Source organism: Hyperoodon ampullatus (genome assembly GCF_949752795.1).
Source record: "Hyperoodon ampullatus genome assembly, chromosome: 2".
Lineage (NCBI taxonomy): Eukaryota > Metazoa > Chordata > Mammalia > Artiodactyla > Ziphiidae > Hyperoodon > Hyperoodon ampullatus.
The window spans coordinates 26,075,353-26,091,097 of NC_136915.1; the positions used below are offsets into that span (position 1 = coordinate 26,075,353).

The 15,745-nt window shown below is 59.3% G+C and overlaps 1 protein-coding gene across 1 annotated transcript in view; it reads right to left on the reverse strand.

Annotated features, from left to right (window-relative positions):
- COL16A1 (collagen type XVI alpha 1 chain) overlaps positions 1-15,745 on the reverse strand; it is a gene marked incomplete at its 5' end in the record, with an annotated part of 48,848 nt that overhangs the window by 7,046 nt on the left and 26,057 nt on the right. Inside the window, 18 exons of the mRNA XM_079698549.1 lie at positions 1,458-1,511; positions 1,909-1,962; positions 2,280-2,324; positions 2,531-2,575; positions 3,237-3,290; positions 3,510-3,581; positions 6,180-6,242; positions 6,597-6,632; positions 7,062-7,115; positions 7,226-7,270; positions 8,791-8,844; positions 9,409-9,462; positions 10,037-10,090; positions 11,825-11,869; positions 12,744-12,788; positions 13,518-13,604; positions 13,686-13,727; positions 13,813-13,929. Of these exons, the coding sequence (XP_079554675.1) occupies positions 1,458-1,511; positions 1,909-1,962; positions 2,280-2,324; positions 2,531-2,575; positions 3,237-3,290; positions 3,510-3,581; positions 6,180-6,242; positions 6,597-6,632; positions 7,062-7,115; positions 7,226-7,270; positions 8,791-8,844; positions 9,409-9,462; positions 10,037-10,090; positions 11,825-11,869; positions 12,744-12,788; positions 13,518-13,604; positions 13,686-13,727; positions 13,813-13,929 (1,020 nt within the window). The remainder of the gene's footprint in view (positions 1-1,457; positions 1,512-1,908; positions 1,963-2,279; positions 2,325-2,530; positions 2,576-3,236; positions 3,291-3,509; positions 3,582-6,179; positions 6,243-6,596; positions 6,633-7,061; positions 7,116-7,225; positions 7,271-8,790; positions 8,845-9,408; positions 9,463-10,036; positions 10,091-11,824; positions 11,870-12,743; positions 12,789-13,517; positions 13,605-13,685; positions 13,728-13,812; positions 13,930-15,745) is intronic.

The window sequence follows — 15,745 nt, forward strand, 5'->3', positions numbered from 1 at the left end:
TCGGAGCTACACTTTCTCTGAACCCCAGGGCACACAGGTCTCTCTCAGAGCACTTCCCTCCATGCTCCCAGATGGAAAGTTCCAGAGGCACAGGCTCTGTTCTACTCATCTCAAGCCTCCTAAGGCAGGAATGTCCAGCACTGAGACTGGCATACAGCAGGGGGCTGGGCTGGATGGACAGAGGTGGGAAGAGGACACACCCCCAACCGCCCAGGAGGTCTCCGATGTGGACACAATTCAGAGTGTGTGACTCCTTCTTTCATCTGTAACGTGGAGGGGATGGGACTAGACCTGGGGTCCCCAATCCAAGGTCTCTGGACACCTTGAGATCCATAAAAATAGTAATGAGGACCCGAGAATTCCTTTTTGGGGGTTCTTCAATATTCTTAACATTTCCAAAAGCCTTCTGGAAAGTGTACAGCCAGGCTCAACAGGGCTCTCTGGAACCCCACCAGCTCGGCATGGTCACACTGATCAAAGGCGCCCACTGGCAGTCATCTGTGTTACAGATGAGCAAAGTGGACGGGAAAGCCATCATTGCTTAATAAACATCCTCTCCAAGTCACCCTTTCTCAGTAAATACACCACCCACTCACACAGCTGCCCGAGCCGAACCGAACAGGAGTCATCCCTGATTCCTCTCCTTCTACCGCCTCCTGCCCCCTCCCCATCCAGGTCACGAGCAAGTCCTCTATCTACCTCCAGACACTTGCGGGATCTGTCCACTGCCACCAGCTCCACCGCCATCATCCCTCCGCTGATACCCCTGCTGTCGTTTGCGCACCCTCCCCCTCCTGCCCATGCCCCCGAGGTCCTCCACCATCTGCAACACGTCCTCTCCCAGCTCAGCTTTCCCGTTCCCGCTCACACCCTCCTCGGACCTCCACTCCCGCCACGCTGACTCTGGGGCTCCCCAAGCCCTCCCTGCCTCAGGCCCTTTGCAGCAGATGCACCCCTGCCAGGATGCTCTTCCACCAGACTGCTCGACAGCTGGCTCCTTCTTGTCATTTGGGCCTCTGCTCAAAGGCCACTTCTCCCGTAAAGTCGCCCCCCAGGCCCTCCCTATGACAGCACATCACCGCCTGATCCTTCCATGTTAATCTGTTTGCTGTGCCTGTGTGGAAGCTCTGGGATCAGGGGACCTTGTCTATCTCACTCATCACCATAGCCCAGGGCTTGAAACAGTGCCTGGTGTGGAGCAGGTGCTCAATAATTACTTGTTGAATAACTGAATGATCTTTGTTTGATAAGCAAACTCGAATGTGCCCAGAAAATCAGAAAATGGCGAAAAGCCGGGGAACCACTGGATGGGTGAGCCCAGAGCCCCTTACTGCTCTACATGGCTGGCACTGCTGCTGCGGTCAGTTCTTTCGGGTCATCACCAGCTTGCCCACCACCACCCAGCCCAACACAGTCTGAACTCTCACAGAGACAGAGACGAAAACAGATTAACTCACAACGTGGCCAGGGGGGCCGGGTCTTCCCTGGGGTCCCATGGCACCAGGCTCACCCTACAGGAGGAAGAAAGAGGAAGAAACAACACAGAAACAGACTTACGCACACAGGCTGTGAGGTAGGAGAACGCTGAGCACAGCAGGTGGAACACCAATGGCCAGAAGAGCTGCATTGAGCCCTGGCCTCTAGGCCTAAGCCTTCCGGGCAAAGGGGACCAGCCCTGCCCATGAGTATGGTTGGAGGGGGAAGGTAGAGCCCGTAGGGAGAGGAAACCGGTTATAAACTTAAGGGAAGGAGGGTCAAGATGTGCAGTGTTGGGCAAAACCTCCCCCCAGAAAGCAAGGAAAGGAGGCTGCAACTTTGCCAGCGAAGGGGGAGGAAGTGGCTGTGTCCTGGACTCAGCAGAACCCAAGGGCTATCTAAAGGCAGCATGCACAGACCCCGGGCCCTTACCTCTGCTCCGGGGCGGCCACTGCTGCCCGGGGGACCAGGCTTTCCACAGTCACCCTGGAGGAGAGAGGGGCAGCTGAGGCTCACCAGACCTCCATTTGGCTCCCACACCCCAAGCTGACCCCACATCAGAGGAGTCCTGCCACATGCCCCGGCTTCGGCCAGGGGCTCTCTGATGCCCTCGGGCTGGCAGATGGCAAAGCTCCAACCCAGTCTGCCAGGCACCGGTGGCCTCAGAAGGCCTGGATGCTGGGATGGCATCTTAGCCAAGGATCAGGTGGCACTCCACTCCGGCTAGACTGCCGCATCTGCCCGGGGTCAGACCTTGAGAAAAGCCGAGAAAACCCGGTTGGCAGAAGTCACCAGGCCCTTACCTTCAGTCCTGGGAGGCCGGGATGGCCCGGTTTTCCCTTGAAGCCCTGGAAGAAAAAGCAGGAGTTGCCACGTCCCTCACCTCAAGCAGAGGCCACTTGCCACTCCTCTTTCCTCAGGTTAAACAAGTCAAATCCACCCAAAGTCATAACATGTCCACAGGGGATGTGGATTTGAGCTGCCCCACCCATCAGGGCACCCGCCCAGCTTAGGAACCTCCCAGCTCCCAGCTCCTTCCTGAAGCACAACTTACCGGGGGTCCCATGAGTCCGGGGGGGCCAGCAGGACCAGGTTCCCCCTAGGGAAAGAGACCAGGGGCACTGAGACAAGAGCTTTGTCCAGCTTGTACCCACTCATTCGCCAGTCTCCCCCTTTCTCCAGCCCCTCCCCCAGCTCTCCCAGGATGGAGGGATTGTCACGTGGGGCACAGGGAAGATTCCAAGCCAGGCTCAGCCTCTGACTGGCTGTGCAATCTGAGTGAATCCTGGTCCCTTTCTGAACCTCAGTTTTCCTTCTTTTGGGTCAGAAGGGGGTTGACCTTGATGCTCTGCCCTTTGCCATGGCCCCATCCTTTTCAGATGCCCCAGCAAAATCAGATCCAAGGAGCCAGGGCCACTCAAGTCCTTCCCTGTCTGCAGCCTATTCTTTCTGACACTCAGCCTAGTTTCTGCAGCTGATTGAGTTTCTGGGTATAACTTTACTCCCTTCACTGCCTGCCTTTGGTGAGACGCAGCTCATCCAACCTGGTTAAGGCAACTGGGAGAACAGAGAAGCCAGGGGGCTCTGGTGCCATCAGAGAAGTGGGGTGTGGTGAGAGGCAGACCGAGGAAAGGTGGGGCACCTCCTGAAAGAGGTGTGGGGCAGTGGAATTCAACTCCCTTCATCAGGGTTGCCTTGACTTTGGCTCTTGGAGAAGGAAGGAGAAGGAAGGGGGTGCCCTCCTGGGCCCACCATCTCACCCTCACGCCAGGCTTGCCGTCCTTGCCATCCAGACCATCCAGACCGGCAGGGCCCTGGAAATGGGAAAAAGGCATTCCTGCACGCCTGTGCTGGAGCCCTAGGAGGTGGGAGGCCTAACCCAGCCCCTCCACCCTCTTTACCCCCTCCACTCCCTTCACCCCCTCCACTCCTCACCCAACTCCTGCCCCTAAAACACAGACACACACACATGCGTGCATGAGCACACACACATACACACACACACCTGTCAGGCTAAGTGGGCACATGCTCACCTGAATCCCGGGAGATCCTGGTGGTCCAGGGGGACCAGGCAGGCCTGATGGACCTCGAATCCCTTCACTGCCCTGGAAATGAGCCCCCCAGCAAAGTCAGGGGGGCCTTGCCCCCCTCCCTCCCCCTGACACACACCAGCAGGACAAGAGACCCCGGCCACAGGGGCTGGTGACTACTGGAAGTCAGGACAGCTGGCTTCGAACCCCAGCTCGGTTCTGGCCTAACTGTATCCCACACACCACTCCCCCATGAAAATCTGTCTTCATCTGCCAAGCATCCCCCTTTCTGCACTGCTCCACGAGGAAGAAACAGAGCCTATTGGGTCCAGCGCCTTCCTCAGGGTTGACCAAGGACTGGCCTGGTGGGTGCTCAGTAATGTGGGCTGAAGTGAGGGCACACATTCAATTCACATTGATCCCAGCAAGGTGCCAAGCACTATGTGGCCTCTGATTCCCCCAGATGGAAAAAGGGTGGGCCCTGCCCTCGAGGAGCTCACAGTCCAGCCAGAGTCACAGGCCCAGGACCATCAAGGGCATTGCAACAGTCTGTTTGCCTTGTGTGAGTAAGGGGCCCTGGGAGCTGGGGACAGAGAGCAGCTCACTCTGGCCGGGGGCAGGGAAAGTGTCACAGAAGAGTTAGCAGGTGCTGGGCTCTGAAGGACGGCTGGGATTTGGGTAGGTTTAGGAGAAAAGGGCATGCCACAGAGGACTTCAGAGAAGGATAAAGATTTGGAGGTGGGCTTCCCTGGTGGCACAGTGGTTGAGAGTCTGCCTGCCGATGCAGGGGACACGGGTTCGTGCCCCGGTCCGGGAAGATCCCACATGCCGCAGAGCGGCTGCGCCCGTGAGCCATGGCCACTGAGCCTGCGTGTCCGGAGCCTGTGCTCCGCAACGGGAGAGGCCACAACAGTGAGAGGCCCGCATACCACAAAAAAAAAAAAAAAAGATTTGGAGGTGTTCACATGGAGGTCTAGCTGGGGTGTCTGGGGAGCCCGTGTGATGGGAGGGGGTGTGCGGAGAGGAGACCGGAGGAGGGCCCTGAAACCCTGTACTAGATTTTATTAAACAGACTGTTAGTTTTCAAACTGTACTTCTCGGGGCCTGGGGGTTCCTAGAGGAGCCTGGAGAGGCTGGGGGCACAAAGCAGAGGCCAAGGGGGTGGGACTCCAGGACCCCTACCCTTGCCTTAGCCAGAGCAGCTCCACTTGCATCTGTTTTATAGATTGAGCGTTCATATGAGATTTTGTGTGACAAAAAGCCTTGGGGACTACAAAATAAAGTCTGAAAACACCACTATGGGCACTGGGGAGCCACTGATGGTTCAAAGCAGGGGAATGATGAGAGTGAACGTGTGAATTCGAATGTTTATCGGAGAAGAGAGGGGGAGGCAGGTAGCTAAGTGGGGAGGCGGCAGCATTTCCCCAGTGGGGAGAGGGTGGCTGCCCTGGAGCAGTGGCTGTGGGGGTCACCAAGGGGAAGGGATCCAGCTAGAGACCCCACAGAGTGGGGGGCGGGAAAGGGCTCTGGGTGGCATTGCCATGCCACCAGCTACCAGGAGGGGTCAGCACAGCCCCAGGAAATGGCAGCCCCACAGGGAGTCAGGATGGAGAACCGCTGGCCAGAGGTTTGGGAGTGTCTGCAATGACCGGCCTAAGGAGAGCAAGCAGCACCCGGGCACAGAGGCAGCACGGAAGACTCTGGCAGGGGCCACCACTCAGGTGCCCCACAGAGAAGAGAAGGGAGGTGGCACCCACCACTGCTTCAACCATAGCTGATAGGTGCTGGCTCTGGGGTGGGGGGACACAGCCAGGGGCTTGACGGATGCCCCCAGCCTCTCTGGGCTTCATTTCCTCACCCGAACAGTGAGAACCTAGACCAAGGTGGCCCTTCTAGAAGTCCTTTCCAGCTTTCAGAGGAAAGGGGCTCCCCAAGAAGCTGAAGATCTCCTGCCCCTCCCTGTGGGCTATGATCCCCCTACCCCAAGCTTAGAAGTCAATTTGGGGCCTCATTACACTGCCCACCTGTCACATCTAGAGAGCCCAGAGGATGGGCTGAGACAAGGATGTCAGCCTCCAGAGCAAGGCGGAGCTAGTCCCAAAGTTTATCTAGGCAAACCCAGGAGCGGCCAGTGCGGGGGCTCCCCAGCTGCTGCTCCTTCCTACCCTGTCACCAGGTCACAGGCCACGCCTGCCCTCTCTGGCCCTTGGGGACACCCTGAGCATGGCTTCCCAGGAGGCCCACTCTTCTTTCCTGCTGTTGTCAGACCCAGAAGGCAAGTGCCCAGACCTCCTCCTGCTGAAGGGCCCAGGGAGCCCAGTCTTGGATGTGCTTCCCTCCTTCCCTCAACTCCTCGCCCTCCCCTGGAGGAGCTGCATCTGGCCGGGGCTGGCCTGTCGCATCTAGTGGCCCACCTCTCACTACACCCCTCTGCCTCCTCCCCACCCACACTCTCCCATTGGGTGGGAACCTCGGCGGCACAGAGGCCAGTGGGCATCCTGGGCCCAGCTGTCAGCCCTAGGGGCCCACTGGTCTGCCTCGGCCCTGTTGCCCTACAGCAGTTGCTGGGCTCATCCTGGAGGTCTCTTTGCCCACCCTTGATGTAACTGAATTAGTCCTTGAATTTCTGACGGCTCAGAGCTGTGACTGTGGCCAACGTGGGGTCCTGCTCACCTTCTCCGCTTGGGGGCCAGGTGGGCCAGGTGCTCCAGCTTTGCCTGGGAATCCAGGGGGACCCTAAATCAACAAAGAAGCAGGCAGGAATGCAAGCGGGGCTGGAAAGCAGCTCCCCTCCCTTCTTCCTCCTGGGTGTGTTTCACCACTGTTAATGTGATGCGTTTTGACTTCCCAGAAACACCACCCAGGAGCATTACGTCTGGCTGGGCGGCTGGGCTGGGGCCCACCCAGGAGGCCCTGCTCCCCAGGTCCTGGCTCCTGGAATCAGGCCTGGCACCCCAGGCCATGCCTCCGTTCTTCCCGTGCCTCTTCCCTCCCCTCCCTAGGCCCACCCTCACCCAGCCTGGCCTGGCCAGGCCTGCCCCTCGCAGATGGGATCACATCGGACAGAGCTGGCTTTGTGTGTGCACTCACCGGTGGGCCTGGAAAGCCTGGCTGGCCTTGAAATCCCTAGGGGAAGAAAGAAAAGGACAGTTGGCTGTGCCACCTCTCTCTCCTGCCTGGCTACCCAGGTGGGAAGAATGACAGCGTGAGGCTGCCTCAGGTCATGGGCCTTGTCCTCCGCTCTGCCCCAGATGGCCAGCAGGTGAGGCTCTGGGCACGAGGTGAGAGGTTACAACTCAAGGATGGTGGGGGATGGGAGGCTAGGCTGGTCACTGTGCCCCCTCCCCCACCCCGTGAGAGGTTACAACTCAAGGATGGTGGGGGATGGGAGGCTAGGCTGGTCACTGTGCCCCCTCCCCCACCCCGTGAGAGGTTACAACTCAAGGATGGTGGGGGATGGGAGGCAAGGCTGGTCACTGTGCCCCCTCCCCCACCCCGTACATGAGGGTGACCATCAGGGGGAGGACAGCTAGATAGGGCCCTGCCACCACTCACCTGGTCACCTTTCTCACCCAAGTTCCCTTGGGGTCCTCGCTCTCCTCGGGGACCCTGTCACCACAGAGAACAATGCATCTAGAACCCAACCTTCCGGTCCCCAGACCCCAGGGCAGGATCAGGGATCCCCATGTCCACATCTCCCTGTCCCCTTCCCCACTCACTGCTGGGCCTGGGGGACCTGGGAGGCCTTCAGATCCTGGTGGGCCCTGGTGACACAAAGGAGCAGAATCAGTCACTCTGACTGGGGGAGGTGGGAGATCAGAGGATGGGGCAGGGGACGGGGCACAGAGCAGAGGCAGGGATGTGGTGGGACGCCCCTCTAAGCTGCAGGATTCCTCCCCCTGCTCTGTTCAGGCTTCCCTTCCCTTGCCTGAGCTACTGAACCAGCCTCTTAACTAGTTCTGCCATCTCTTGGTTTGCTCTAACCCAGCCAGCAAGAGGCTGCCATCTCCTCTGCTTCAACACAGCTCTGATTATAATACTCTCTTGTTCCAACACCCTCCATGGCTCCCCTCTGCCAACTGAATGCTGGGTTTTGAGGCATCCTGTGATCTGATACCAACCACCCTTCCCTGCTTCACTTCCCTCCCCTTTCCTTATCTTCTGCCTGGCTTGGTCAGACTGCTGTTCCCTGAACACTATACAATCATACCACTGAGCATTTGCACAACTGTCCCCTCTACCTAGAATGCCCACCATCCCCCACCATTTCTAGGTCTCTTGAAACCTTACCAAATCATTCGATGGCTCGAATCTGTCCCTGAGGTACCCTCACCCGTGGCTTCTCCCTCTGGGATTCCCCAGCACAGACAACCATGTGCTGGTCGTCTGTGCTCCCACACACCCCCGCAGCTCCATTCAGGGCTCAGCTCAAATGCCACCCCCTCAGAGAGGCCTCCCTGACCCTCTGTCTAATGCTTCCCGTTCATGGCTCCAGCTCCTTACCCGGCTTGATTTTCTCCACCGGTCCTATCTCTCATAATTTATATGTAGCTGTTTACTCATCTGTTCTCTACCTGGCCCACTGGAACGTGAGCTCCCTGAGGACCAGGGGCTCAACTGCCTGTTTTATCCACCAAGGCATCCCCAGAACAGAGCCTGGCACCCAGAAGGCCCACGAGAAAGATTCGTTATTGAATAAATGCACAGTGGGGTTTGCTGCATCCCATCGGGGCCTCACCAGCATGTGTGAGGGGGAAGGTAAGACAAAGCCTTGAGAGGTTTGTCACAGACTTGGGTTCAAGTCCAGGCTCGGCCCTAGTTCACTAACTAGCTGCAGGACCCTGGGTGAGCCACGTCACTTTGTGAGCCTCCGTGTCCCCATCTGATGACCGCCCCTGCTCCAGTGCTCAGTGTGGGGCTGGGGACAGGTCGGGCGGCAGAGTGGGGTCCAGAGTCTGGGGCCTGGCTCTCCAGCCTGTAGGCGTTGGGGGGGTGGGAGGAGGTCCCCTGCCCGCTGACTCTGGCCCCCTCCCCCCAGGCAGCCCCTCGGCCAGTCTCCACGAAACCTGCCGGGATTCTCCTCCTCGCAGCTTCCGCCCCTGCAGCAACCAGCGAGCAGCGCTGACTGCTTGAGACGCAGCTGGAGCGACTCACGGGGCAGGGGGGCCGGGGTCACGTCTCCCGTTCAGGGGCGGCTGGGAAGCTCTCCAGGCGGCAGACAGGGACCAGCCATTTGAAGCCCTTCCTCCCGCCCCCGCGGAGGGAGCCGCCCTCCCGCACTCACCGATTCTCCCTTCTCTCCCGGGGAGCCCCCGTAGCCGCGCTCCCCCTTGATGCCCTGACAGGCAGCAAAGAGAGAGGGAATTAGCTCCGTGGTCCGCCCGCGACGGGCGCCGATGCGAGGGGTGGAGACTGCAGCTGGCACACAGACTGGCACTTAGACGCAGAAGGGGCCCCGGGCGAGGCTGGGGGGCCAGAGGGGTGGGCTGCTCCCGGAGCAGAGCGGAGCGGGGGCGCCTCTGCAGCCTCCCACCGCCACTCAGTGGAACGGGGGGGGGGGCACGTCCACCTAACAGGCGCCTCCGCGGGATCTCCCCAACTCTCCCCCGCCCCCGGGGAGGCAGACCTCTGTCCTCTCCCAGTCTGGGAGGCTCCGGGTGTTCTGAGAGTCTGGCCCTTGATGTGCAGCGACTGTGGTGGGCCCCCCAAAGCGGAGAGGGAGGCCAAGCTCCACCACCAAGGGGGCTTATGGGGTGGGGGCTGCTCTGGACGGACAGCCTGGCAGAGACACCAGCTGAAATGCTCGGAAAGGAGGGAGCCCGCTGAGGATGCCCAAGCCTGGGCCGGTCCTGATCACCACCCCACGGCTCGGGGACCCCCAGACCCGGCTCCCCTTACTCACAGGCAGTCCCGGGGGGCCCATGGCACCTGGGTAGCCAGGTTGCCCTGGAGGACCCTGCAGAGAAAGGGAGACATGATGGACCAGCCCCCCAACATTTCTGTCCCCATCCCTGGCTATGAGGGCGGCCAAGGCCCGACAGTCTGGAGCTGCCCCTCAGCAGGTGCCCCGGTTACAGCCACCACCTTGGGCCATTTCCCCCAGACCCAGCTCCCCTCGGCTGTGATCGCCACCACAGTCCTGGATGCTGACTGCTTGAGACTGCTCCCTCCAGAGCAGTCCCTGTCACTTTCTAGCGGAGCTGAGCCAGAGGAGAAGGCCCAGGACAGGGAATGATGAGGACCCAGGTGGGGGCAGTGGAAGGGACATGCTGAACGCTGCAGGAAGAGGGAGGGAGAAAGTCCCCAGGGATGGAGGTGTTTGCCCCTTATAGGGAGTCAGGGCACATGGAGATCAACTTCCTTTTATCCTGAGGGATCCCCCAATACTGAGGGAATCAGGGCTGAGGGGCAAAGAGTTTCAGAAGAAGGAGTCCACCTCCCATCTTCCACCCAGCAGCCATCCCAGGGGGCCCAACCTCCGTCTCCCCAGGGCTCTTCATCTACCTCCACCCCCTGCTGCCTCCGCTTACCGGTTCCCCCTTCTCTCCTGTCAGGCCCCTGAGGCCTCGCTCTCCTTGAAGACCCTTGGAGAGAAAAATCATGAGAAACTGCAGGGGAGGGCAGCCTCCACCCAGCCCCCGACTCCTCCCTACAGCCCCCCAGCCCTCTGTCCCCATTCTAGGCAAAGGTGGCGGGCTGCTGGTGCGCCCCATAGTGTCCCCAGCAAAGTGACCATAGGGGGCGTGCCCAGAAGGGTAACTATCAGAGGTGTAAATCCCCACGTAAGGGTGCCTCTCAGAAGCATGCCCCCCAAGACAGGTCACCACAGAGATATGCCCGCCCAGCCGGGTGACTCTCAGGTGGTACTTCTCAGGTGGCTGTCACTGGTGTGCCCTACTGTGACCACTGTCTGGGGTGCACCTTTAGGAGGGTGACACGTGCTCCCCCTGAGGGGCAACTGTCCAGAGAGGTGTCCCTAGAGAGATGCTCCCCACCAAAATGTATCACCAGACTCCCAACACTTACCTCTCCAAGCCCCCCGCCCCAGCCAAAAATCACATGCTTTTAGGGATGCTGGGGGGGGACATGGGAAGGCTCCCTCCAGAGCAGTCCCTGTCACTTTCTAGGTGGAAAGGGATATCCATTTCAATCAAAGCCAGAGCCCCCATCCCTCCTCACTCCTCGCCCTGGCCTTCGTGGGTGCACCGCACCATTAAGGGGCCGTGTCTGCCCCTTCTCCCTCGTGCCCTCAAGAAACGGCACCCAAACCTTTCCACAACACAAGACAGATGGCTAGACGGACAGATGGCCCCTTCACCCAAGCAAGCAGAAACAGACAAGGTCCGGCCAGGATGAGGACGTGGGGACAGATGGAACTGTGACAAGGAGAGGCCTTGCTCCCTGAGCCTCCATCACCAGGCCTGGGAGGAGAGGAGTTAGGCCCCCAGAAACACGAAATCTGACAAACAGGAGGTTAGTTTCCATGACCCAGGAGGGAGCAACAGTGAGGATAAGGATGACTCAAACATACTTGTGACGATGACGAAGGCAGAGCAATTAACGACACCTGGCAGAAGGAGGTGGCCAAGACACTGGGCACAGAGGGGCAGGGCCCCACGACACCCAGAAGCCCTACTGCTGGCATCACGTGCCCAGCCTCAGAGCAGACTGGGACCAGAGCCAAAGAAGAGGGAAGGAAGAGGAGGAAGTTTCCTCTAGGATGATGGGAAAAGTTGCAAGCATGGCCGCCTTGAAATCCCTGGGGTTCCTCTGGACAGCCCTGCCAAGCAGCAGGGCAGCAAACCTGTGCCAGCCTGCAGTGTGAAGCCCTAAAGCTTTGGCATCTCTGCCGGGCTCTGGGCCAGGTGCCTGGCAGGGCCCCAAGAACTACTTTCAGCAAATCTTCAGTCGACACCAAAGGTGGGAGAAGCAGGAGGCAGAGTGAGAAGGCAGGGATAAAGAGGCCCCTAGAGGCACCAGCTTAAAATAAGAAGGTAAAATAGCTCTGGAGGATTTAGGGGGAGTGATGTGTGATTGTGGGAGAGAAAAAGGGAAACGGAAGGGGGGAGAAGAGAGAAGATGAGAGCGAGAAAGCAGGAGAAGAGGGAGAAGGGAGAAACGAAAAGAAGTCAGAGACTGGGAGGCCGTCCAAGCTGCTGGGACCTCAGGGAACCTGTGTCGTTAGCTACCGAGCCTGAAGGGGGACAACGACAAACATGGAGGGGGGAGGCCAGGGCACGACAGGAAGGGAGACAAGCAAAAGCCACAGAGACCTGGCTGGCAGGGGAAGGGGAGGTCGAGCAGCGCTAGGTTCTTACAGGCAATCCGGGGGAGCCAACAGCACCAGGAAAACCTGGGGGGCCCTGGTGGGAGAAACAGGCAGGTCACAACTCACAAGCACAGTAACCCTGGGTCACAGTCTGGGGCTGAGAGGTCACGGGGAGAGGAAGTCACGGGAATATTTTCAAGGCAGCTGGAAAAGAGACTCATCCCAAGTCTTGGCCCAGAAGACATCTGCTCCTCGCCTCGGCTCCAGGAAGAATGGCTCTGCCATCAGCAGAGATGCGCAACAGCCCCCAGAGTCAAACCACCTGCCCAAGTCTTCCCGCGTCCGAGTGAATCCTGGTGCCAGAGTGGAAGCCCGTCATGCCTGTTACCTGACTTCCATGAGCCCCCAGGTGGGGGCTCCCTGGTTCTAAGAGGCTCCCACCAGCTATTTTTTTTTTCCTCCAAAGAAAGCATTTTCAGTTCTTCCAGGCTTTCCTAGTCACTTCTATGTTCCTGCCATATCAACACCACAGAGGACTCCAGGGTAGATGCTCCTAGTCTAGCCTTTGTAGGCTTGTCTTAGATATGGCCCTACAGAATGATAGAGGGCCGCTCCATCTTAGCCCCTGGCCCCTGTCTGAAGGTTGCCACACGCTTTCCTGGCTGCCCAGACCATGAGCCATGGGTGCAAAACACAGCAGGGACGGGGCTGCAGAAACAAGGATGCGCCCTGAGGGCCTCCTCTAAGCAGGACCACAGGCAGAGCGGGGTGGAGCAGGTCAGTTCTGGGGATTCGGTGGTGGGAGGCCACAGTCCCCGCAGATGCTCTGACGAGGGAAAGGAGAGGGAAAGGAAGTTCCCTCTTTCTGTCCTGCCCAGCTTCCCGGAGACAAGGCAGCAGAACGGTGTCTGGCTTTACAACCCCTCTGAGAGCCTCTCAAGCAGGCCAGGAAACCCACACATACTTACAATAGGGCCTGGAGGACCCGGGGAGCCCCTCATGCCGGGCGGACCCTGCAAAGGAAGCCAGGAAATATGGATGAAGAGGCTCAGGCCCACAGTGCCCTGAGGTCTCTGCAGCCCTCCTCCTAGCCTGCCACAGACCGAGTCAACAGGCAGTGCTGTCAGAGCAGGATGTTAAAGCTGACGTTAAACCTTTCATTCGGTTCATTCAATCATCCAACAAACATTTATTGAGCAGCTATTATGTACTGGGCACTGGTCCAGGGGCTGAGGACACAATGACAAATGGAACATTAAAATCCCCACCTTGTGGCGCTTACAATCTAGGGAGAGGTGGACAGTAATGCATAGAACAGAGGCTGGCACACAGGCGGTGCTCAGAACACACAGGCGTGTTCCCAAATGAAGGGAATACACAAGATGCCAGACAGTGAGGAGTGTGGGGCAGAGAGAGGGACTGGGCTTCGAGCACAGGTGTGGGAGTTCTATTTTAGAGAGGGTGGTCAGGGAGTGTCTCACTGAGAAGGTGATATGTGAGCAAAGGGCTGAAGGGGTAAAGGAGCGGGCCTTGGAGGAGAGCTGCAGGCTAAGGAAGCAGCAAGGCCAGGGGAGAAGGAGTGGCCCAGGGCCCAGAGCAGCGAGGGGCGCCGGTGACCTAAGGCCTCGGAGGGCCTGAGAAGGCTTTTGGCAGGAAGGAAACTGCCCTTGGGAACTGAGAGCCATCTAAGTGGAGACTGCATCTGCCTCGGGGTCCAGCCCAGGCAAGGGCCCTGCTCTTACCTCTTCTCCTCTCTGGCCGGGCAGTCCTGGAGCACCGGGCAGGCCGGGGCTCCCTGCACAGCCCAGATCTCCCTCGCTGTTGTCTCCCTGGAGCGGGATGGACGGTGAGTGTGAGCAGCCCCATGGGGCTCGGGGCTGGGAGTGAAGAGAAGACGGAGGCCCACTCACCTGGGCCTCCTCAGCCCTCGGCCGCTCCCGCTCTGTGAAGCACTGCGGACGACAGTCAGGGGCCCGGTCAGCGGGGGCAGCCGGGAGCTCGCCCTGCACCAAGGCCACCCCGAGCCCAGCCTCCTACCCGGGCGCAGCTGTCGAGGCCTGGCACGCCGGGGATGCCCTGGTCTCCCTTTTCTCCACTTTCCAGGAGGGCCACTGGGTGGGCCGTCTGCCTCTGGACACAGTCCCCGCAGATGCTCTGATGAGAAAAAGCGGGGGTGGCATGGGGCCCGGGTCGGAGAAGGCCAGGGTGGGCCGCATGGGGGAAACCCACTCCGAACTCAGCCAGTGGCATCCTGCTGGCCGGCACCCACCCACTCTCTTTCTCCCCAGCCACATGTCTGCGGCAGCTTTGCTGTATCCTCAAGGGACCCGATCCCAACACTGGCTTTGAGTTTCCTCCAGGAAGAAGCTCCGGTAGGGCCAAGCCAACGCCACTTTCCAGACAGGCGTGTGGGAGGAGGCGCAGGGGCCCGCGGAGGGACCATCTGTCCCGGCTGTTCCTGCAACCTGCACCCAGTGTGAGGACACGCCACCAGGATTTAGACTGAAAAGGGCATCTCCAAACACCAGCTTCTCTGCCCAAGGGAGCAAAGGAAACAGCTGCAGGAGGAGTCAGGCCCTTCGCAGACAGCCTCTGGGATGCGGCCTGCCCTGCACTTCCCAGTCGATCCCGGCTGTTACAGGCTCCCCAGTGGGCCGGGCCTGAAGTCTTCCTGACAAGAAAGTCCTCCTCCTACCTGGAGGCTTTAACCTCTTTGGGTCACAGACCTCTCTGAGAGTTTGATGGAAGCTGTGAGTCCGCTCCCCCTCAAAACGAAACCTACTAGGGAAAGCTAGACTACAATTTCAGAGGACTCGGGAGCCTGGCATCTATCCACGGCCTGGCGGGATGTCCATGGGCCCCTAGAGGAGACGCTGCTCCACCTCCACAGTTTGCTGCAAAGCTCCATGATAATGGTTGTCATTTACTCAGCACCCATGATGCCAGCAATGGTGGCAGGCCTTGCACAGTATCACATTCAACCCTGACAGTGCAATGAGGCAGGTCACCTTATAAGCACGCTGGAGACGAGAAAGCCGAGGCTCAAAGAGACAGCATGACTTGTCTAAGGGAAGTGGGACCCTGGATTGGACCTTGGCCTGTCTGAGGGCCAAGGAAGCGCTCTGTCCACAGGCCCAGGCTTCCTCTGGGCTGTCGGTGCCCATCTGACCCCTTCTCCAGACCACACTCAGTTCCTGTTGGGGGCCCTCTGTGGAGCACTTGATCAAGAAGCCATCAGATGACACGTTACACAGAGAAATGTCGAATCCTGCATTTGGAGTCACATAATCACTTGCCCAGGGGCAGGACTTGGGGAACCCTGGCTTGCCAGAGGCCTAGGGCAGAAGAGCGGGGGTTCACTGCCACAACCCTGCCGTGATCCAACCTGTAACTGCTGCCAGAAGGATAACCCGACCACAGGCTGCTTCTGGAGATGACTGCTGTCCAGAGCAGGGGCGGGGCAGGCAGTCCCCGTGCTCTGTCCTGACCAGGACCACTGGGGTCGTGGGAACTCCAGGGCACTGACCAGCCAGTGCTAGAGGGGGGTGACCAGGACAGGGGCTCTGGAGGCCAAGGCGTGGGAGGGACCCCAAAGGATGCTGAGCTGGAGGAGGGAAGAGTCCTGATCTGGTCTCTAGAGGTAATTGAGCAAGGAAGGGCTGTGTCACCCGTGGTGCCCAGCGTGGGAGATCAGACCAGGCCACAGCCCTCGCGCATGGTCTTAATGCTACTGACAGACCCTGGCACAGGCCGACTCTCCCTTCAGGCCCCAAGTCCCCTTTCTTGCCCCACTAGAATCACCTCTCAAATCCCTTCTCCTCCCTGGATTCTTTCTGGATTGAGCAGAGGACAGCCAGAGCCTTCTTCCAGGCCCCTAACCAGTCCTATCATAGACTTCGCAAATCCCTGCCTGACTGCCCTCCAAGTGCACGTTCACCTTCCCTGCCCTGCCCCCGTGTGACCTCACTGG